This window comes from Belonocnema kinseyi, chromosome 1 (genome assembly GCF_010883055.1).
Source record: "Belonocnema kinseyi isolate 2016_QV_RU_SX_M_011 chromosome 1, B_treatae_v1, whole genome shotgun sequence".
NCBI lineage: Eukaryota > Metazoa > Arthropoda > Insecta > Hymenoptera > Cynipidae > Belonocnema > Belonocnema kinseyi.
This window is the reverse complement of record NC_046657.1, coordinates 88096284-88104032: the sequence shown is the minus strand read 5'-3', so window position 1 is coordinate 88104032 and position 7749 is coordinate 88096284. Positions and strand designations below refer to the sequence as shown.

The window sequence follows — 7749 nt, the reverse complement described above, 5'->3', positions numbered from 1 at the left end:
AGCAGAAAAGAAGAATTGTTTAGAAGAGAGTTGAATGTTCAATGAAAAAAGATACTTTTTAATATAAATGTATACAACGCTAAATACCTGACCATTTCAAATCAGGCAGAGAGATATTAATACAGAGAGATACTGCTGAAGAATTCAGAGATACTACTACTATCTGAATGATTTGGTATTTAGATATATCATTCTATGGTTATAATAAAACACATATTTCACAGTTTATTAAAAAAAGTTTGGATTTGTTACAATTATTCGAAAGTTACCCGCGAATTCTCAAAAATTGACGTAGGTCATCAACGTTTTCTGTTTTTATTCGACGTGGGAATTCTTGCTCTTTTAATATTAATCCCAAACAAATTTTAAAACATTACAAAATGGCGGCTGTTTTTCTAAAAATCTTGAATGTTGATTTTCTCAAAAATCCCATTTAAAATGTATTCGGAAATGGCTGACAATATGTACTAAATATCTTGTGACTGTTGCACTGATTCAAATTGAAAAAAATTATGTTACAATAATCGAGTTTGTGCATTTTTCTCGGAAATAACGAAAGGTATTAAAAAATGTTCAGATAAAAGTTTATGCTTTATACTTTCTTATATTCTTATAGTGTATATTCTCTCTTTTGACCTTCATTTCGATCACCTGCTTCGCTAATTAATAAAAGTTTATACGCCTACAAACATTGTACAAAAAATGCCCATTCTCTTTTATAATATTTTGCATGGATTACGTTAAAGAATAATAAATTATATTTAACCCTCAAACGGCACACTCCAACCCAGCATACGTAACAAAATGAAAAAACTCCGGGTGCGAATTTGCACCAGTGTATCGCTAGAGGGTTAAAAAAAGGTTTACTCAGCTTCAAAAATGGTTAATTAGGTATTTTCACTTAATCACCAGCTAGCTTTATTTCTTCGATTTCTGAAGGAAAAACAATACACCAAGTGCGTGGAACTAAACCTTATTTTGTTGACATCTTCTGAAAAATGATTTTTTTTTCACTATATGTCAGTGTATTTGAAAATTAGATTTTATTTTTGAAATAATTTAATGAAGCAATAAAAGTATAATAATAATTGTTTATTATGAAGACATTACAAAAATCAAATTTGATCCCATGCATTTGGTGCCATTGTTTTCCTCTCAGCATTCAACGAAGTGAATTTAGCTGGTGATGAAGTGAAAATATCTGCTAATAACTGATAGGATCGCTTGCTACTCCGTGCTTATAAATAAAAGCAGAAGCTGTAAACAAAATACAAGAAAAAATGTAAGGTTTTCCAGAAAGTCTTCTTTATTTTTTTCATCAAATTTTTAAAACATTAAAAGAAGATTTTCAGGAAAACCCCACCTTTTTATTTTTTCCGCCATTTTTTTACCATGGAATGGTATTTTCAAACAGTAAATCATTCTGACAACATAACCTAGCATTTTTTTTTAAATTTCCTGATTTGAAATAGAATTAATCGCCTAATTAAAAAATAGAATATTCCAATTGTATCAACTGGAAAGTTAAATGTTGTAACTTAAAATTGTATAGTCAAACGTTCAAAATTGAGCTACTTGAATTTTAAATCTATATATGAGTAAAACAAATTTTATTTTTAGTCTAACCATAAAAAATGTAAAGTTTTAAATTAAATTATTTAGGATTTGAATGAAATTTTAAAAATAATTTTTTTTTTCGCTGAACCTATACAAATAAATTTTTTTTTAAAAGTATAGTGTGCATTTTTTTTAACAATCCAGACTACTTTTAATTTGAGTTCAAAAGCATAGAATAGGTTAGTTTGAAATTTATATTCAAAATATTAATTATATTAAGAACAAAATGACTAATTTTTGACAGAAATGTTAAATTATACTTATAAAGTATTATTGTTTCAATATTAATGATGGAATAAAAAAAAGAAGAAAATTTTCTTCAATATAAGAATGATTGTAAACATATAAACATTGGTTATTTAACGAACTTAATTTTTTTCTGACTTTATTATATCACCGTTAATGGATTTCCAATGACCCATAAATATAACCAACTTTAAAAAACACATTCTTTAATGAAATAAATAAAAAATCATTTTTAAATATAACACTTCTTGCCAAAAGATTGTTTCTTTTACTCTCTATATAAAAGTAAACGTTAAATGTTTCCCATTCTTCGTAAAAAAATACAAGGTTTCACCTTTTTTGAGCTCATTTTGAACTGTGATCCCTGAAAAGAAAAAACATCACACAAGAACAAGAACATGTATCACACGTTTTTTTTTGCAACAGCCGTTCGAGAAAATGATGTATAAATTTTTTACACTCGCCAAATTTCCAACCCGCATGGTGTTTTTCAGCCAAAATTGTGTATAATTTTCTTTGCAGAATTTTAAAGAATATTTTTATTTTGTGGATACATAAACTTATTCATCTATAAACTGTGCATGTGCTTCCATTGCGACGATTCGCAAAAAAGGTGTGTTTCAAAGTGCACATGCGCCAATATTATTATCACACAGTCTGCTGATTTAAAGCACTTTGGACTTCATTCAGAGGCACGGAAGTCCTTACTTTCAATGTGGGTGTTGTAAAAATTGTATTAAACTTTTACGAAAGATGTCATAAACCTAGATGCGACACAACTAGTTGAACCCTGTATATAAATAAATGTTGTTAGAACAACACTATAGTAACTATATTATTGTGTAATCTAGAAGTCACATCTAGCTTTATAAAATCCTCGCAGCTATGCATAATTCTGATTTTTTAAAAACAATCTTTTCTCTTTATTCTAAAAAATTAAAACACTTTCATCTTTCTGATAAATATTAATTACAAAATAATGGACACAGTGTCAGTTATTAAATTATTGAGTATTTTGGATTAATAAATAGATCAAGTGTACATCACATCTTCGTCAAATTTAGCCGGAGTCGTGTTTATTGTAGGATTGAGAAGGAGGGAGTATGGGGTACCATTCCTCATAATTTGCAGGATACGATTTTTGCCGTATCAGCATGAACTATGTAATAAATATATTATATAATTTTTTGCAAATTTTATACTTATTTACAGTCACGAAGATATAATATAGATCTAACAATTGCATATAAATATTTGAAAAGAAGTAAAAATACTTAAGCACAAGTGGAATGTACGAATTTTAATTCGATATGACTGTTACCTATTTAGCGCGGCTAAATATAAATGACAACTGACAAAAATTGCATTAGATTCACGTGAAAATTGTTACTTTGCCATTTTTGAAGTCTATCATGTTGGATAAAATATTTGAATTTTATAGTAGATGAGAAAGACCCCAAAAAACTTCAGAAAGCCATATCTGTGCCCAAATGACAAGATTCTATCTCGGTACACGCGAGTAGAAAGGTAATTTTGACGACACTGGTACGCGTTGCAAACAAGATTTATATGGGATTGTCAAGCTTCCGCACTCCATCATCTATTATAGAAATTTTATATTTAAATGTACTGAAATATAACCTTGTCCTTTGGACACGTCGATATACTTTATAGTTACTTAAAAATGTATGTTTTACATTTTGGGACTTTAAATTCAATAATTAATGTAAACCATGAAGTACGGGGGGCGAGACCAAACTGCGACTGTGTAAATAGTTGCGATTTTAGGTAATAAACACCTAACGTTAAAATAAGCGGATCAGGATATATCTGTCATTCGAGTTGGCCGTAATGTTGGGTCTCCGCCTTATTACTCGTTGATACAAAAAAAAAAGATATTCACAACTTTCATGTAAATGCTTTAAACGAGAAGTAAGTAGTAGTTGTACTATACATTCATTCTTTCCTCAAACTTTAGGCACACGAATCCGATGTACAAAATATATCTTATATTTTTACAGCTTCTTTCCATTCAAAACTCTAACATATGGGTATTGTTAATTATTATTATTATTACTACTATAAAATAATTAAACTCTGGTTGGAAATTTTCAAACGGTATCACGATCTCTTTAGGACCTTATAATTCTCGTAAATATGTTGTTAACATTATTTACACTGTGCTGGTATCAGAAATCGCACTTGCGTTAAGTCTTTCAAGTCTCATTGAGAAGAGGAATGTTGCAATTCACGAATGTTTAAATTAGTAAATCCAAGGGTTTGCATACGTGAAATTTTAGACACTCCATTGGGTTATACAAAAAAACTACATTAAATATTGTTTTCAAAACAATACAAATTTTTCCAGCATTCAATTTAAAAATGTCTCCTTCCTATCCTTTAATTTATGTTTTAAACGTATATTTCGACGCCTCCATTCAATATGAGTCTATTTACTGACAGCGCCGTTTATGAGACTATTCCTTATGTTTATACACAGCGCATAGGCTCTTACACGGCGCTGTCAGCAGATAGACTAATATTAAATGCAGACGTCAATTTATAATTTTTCGTTATTATGAAATTCACACTTGATTATTCTTTATGTTCATGAATTTAATTTTCGATGCCTTCAAATAAACTTATTTTAAACTTGAATCTTTTCCAGAATTGTGCGAGGTTTTAACTCGACGGTTACCATCGAGTTCCGAGGATAAACAATTTACACGAAATCTTTGTGTTAGCGCTATTAAAATATTTTCGAATGTGCTACTGAAGTATGTGAGAAATTTTTCGAAAATATGAATAAAATTAAGATTTTTCCACTAAGAATTGATAAAGGATTTTTGAAATTATATCAAATGTAAAATAATATCATACAAAATCCATGAAATACGAAATCGAAATACATACTAATAAACGTAGATTTTCCTTTGATCGTTCAAATATAATAAATTAATTAAGTGAACAGAAGTTCTCGAAATATGACTGTGAAATATCTGGATTTTGAAAAACAGACGAAATTGACACTAATACTCATACACTTCGTGTAAATAAGGTACTAGCAGTAGTGTGCTCATATTCTATATACCACAAACAGATAATATATAAAAAATATTAATGATCAATATCAAGTATTTCATTTTCTCACCAATGATATACATATAATACTGCGAATTCCATTTGAGCAATAGTCTCTTTTTTCTACTTTTTGAAGCCTAACATTCGTACGCTTTATCTATGAACATGAGAATAAAATGTAAAATGAGTTGCATACCGAAACATAACTCTCAAAATTCACCCATACATTATACTGCCCACGAAACAAGAGATAAACATGTTTATATTGACCGCGTTAGGATAATTCTCCAGGTTGAAAAATTAGCATTTAGGACTCAAAAGTCAAGAGTTTAAGAGATATTAGATTTTCAAAGGCGTATTTGCTCGATTTTTAAAGCTAGGTCGAGAAAATAGAAGTATCAGTTTCTATCTTAAAAAGATAGGACCTTTTTATTTATAGATCATCATCGCCAATCACATGGAATGCATTGTTTTCCATAGTGTCACAAGCAGTCCTTTCCGCCTTGATGTAGGGCTTTTTCGCAATGATGACTGGCTTCTTACACTTTACTATTGTGATTTTTTCGCTCAGATTTTTCAATATGGGTCCCTTTGTACGAGAACTGAGTTCGACCTCCTTAAAGTAACAAAAACAATTTAAATAGATTTAAGGTGGTCAGACAAATTTTCGATTTTTGAATTTTCTAAAATCTTAAAGAGGAAATTTTTTCTAATTGACAGAAACTTATTTTGTATTTTTTTCAAATTTAAAAAAGTAATTATAGGACGCCGAAGTCATTTTTGTGGCCAAAACTACATTTAAATTTTTTATATTGCGTTTAATACTATTTACTCAGGCCCACGAAAAAAGTTGTCCGAACGGTGTACGAGACTAGTGTATCCTTATGTATTTTGAGCCGCTGAATCCGAATCCGACCTCAAAATTGAGATTGAACGGCACAATTTTCCCCTAGCCTAGGGAAAAAATACAAAATGTAGGGATTTATGGAATCTGCAAAAGAGATCATTATAAAAGCAGCATGTCTGTACTTTGCAGCTAATAAATGCCGTTTTGTGTATTATGAGCCGCTGAGACCAATTCCGACCTTATGAATTCCCCTAGGCGTCAGATTTTTTCCGTAGCCTGGGAGAAAAACTTAAAATCAAGAGAATTCTGGGACCTGCTTATGTAATATTTGAACGATGATAAGGTGATACGAACATTTGTTTATCGAGTAACTGAATTCAAATTTAACCTCAAAATCAATATACAGGGCATCGTTTTTCCCCTAGCCTAGCGGAAATTGAAAAAAACATACAGTTTTACGCACACTGTAAAAAATAAAAAAATTTCACAACTAAAAATCGTAAAATCACATAGAAATTTTTTTGTAAAATTATCACTTGTATTATAGGGAAAATACCATTTTTGAGGTTAAGAATCCAAATGAATTTGTAACTTTACCACTTTCAGTATTGCAATATAGCATGACGTAAGAATACATTTTCTGCTCGTGAATCTGTCATATTTAAGGTAGGTAATAAAGGGACCCTCTTTGAAAGTGGACAATTTCTGCAAGATTGTGGAAGTGCAAAAAGTAGTAAAAATCCCTTTTTCGAACGTAACCTTGCATCTTGGAAATGGGAAATTGATATAAATCACATATATGCAGGTTTTAATACAGTAAAATTAGAAGTCATTGTTTAATTTCCAGAGTGCGGAAAATAACAGAAAATTTGTAAAATTACAATGATTTGTAAAAATGTTGTCAGGAATTGGTGAAAATAATGAAAAATGTTTTATATTAAAAATGAATCAAAATGTATTTAATAATATGTAAAAGCTTAACGAATAACCTTTTGAAGGAGAATTACCCCATTGAAGTCATTCTTTTTTTATAAAATATATTCTTACAATTAAAGAAAAACATTTTTGCATAAATAAGAAAAATATTTCAATATCAACACATATATTATAGGAAGATTAAAAGTTTACAAAAATCGAATAAATTCAATGAATCAGCGAAACTCCAAAAATATCGATTGCATTTGTTTCAAGTTTGCTGAATGGGCTTAGCTGCCATTAAATATTTAAATTATTGTCTAAGTTTTCTTTACTATTCAGTTAAGTTTATATTTTATTTCGTCCATTTGAAACCAATGCAGGTCAAAATTTGACGCTTCAAACTCTGGAAACCTACGTCTTGTGATGATCGCGTATCCCGCACTCATCTAGTTATGGGATCATGTAGAACTCAACCCTTTTTGCATGGTAAAGAAGAACACCGCCTCACCATAAAGGCCTAATCGCTAAATTTAAAATTATATTTCGCAATTTTTATTATTGTTCTTAAACTCTCTTATCTTTCTATTGGCAAAAAACGAGACAGGCGTGAGACAAGCCGAGAAAAGAACCAGAAAGCCTGTTTCTTTTCTCGGGTAAATGAATGCACTTAGAGTAAGTTAGCACATAAGACCTTACTTAATAGTTCCTATAGATGATACAGATTTGCTTCCGTCGACGAAAACTGAAATCATTTCCCATCGTTTTTTTAAAAGGAACACTAATAAAATAAGAAACTTCTCGAATCTCTGGTCAATTCAGTGATAGTTTCACTTAAAAGTCTCATAGTACATTCAAGCCCTTAGTAATTTAACAAATAATAAAATATATAACAGAAACCAATTTTCATTACCTTCTTTCCTTGGTCAGACAGTTATGGCCAACTAAATCGTTGCAGCAACCCTAAGTGTCAAGAGTCAAGGCGCTTCAAAAATCTCAAGTAGGTGCGGATAGACATGACTCGAGGGTAGATAAGAGCAATG

The 7749-nt window shown here is 30.1% G+C and overlaps 1 protein-coding gene across 1 annotated transcript in view; it reads right to left on the bottom strand.

Annotated features, from left to right (window-relative positions):
• Positions 1-4986: 4986 nt before the first annotated feature.
• Positions 4987-7749, bottom strand: part of LOC117170512 (sorting nexin-17-like) — a 9736-nt gene continuing 6973 nt past the window's right edge. The window contains exon 4 of the mRNA XM_033357289.1: positions 4987-5560. Coding sequence (XP_033213180.1) covers positions 5378-5560 — 183 coding nt within the window. The 3' untranslated portion in view covers positions 4987-5377. The remainder of the gene's footprint in view (positions 5561-7749) is intronic.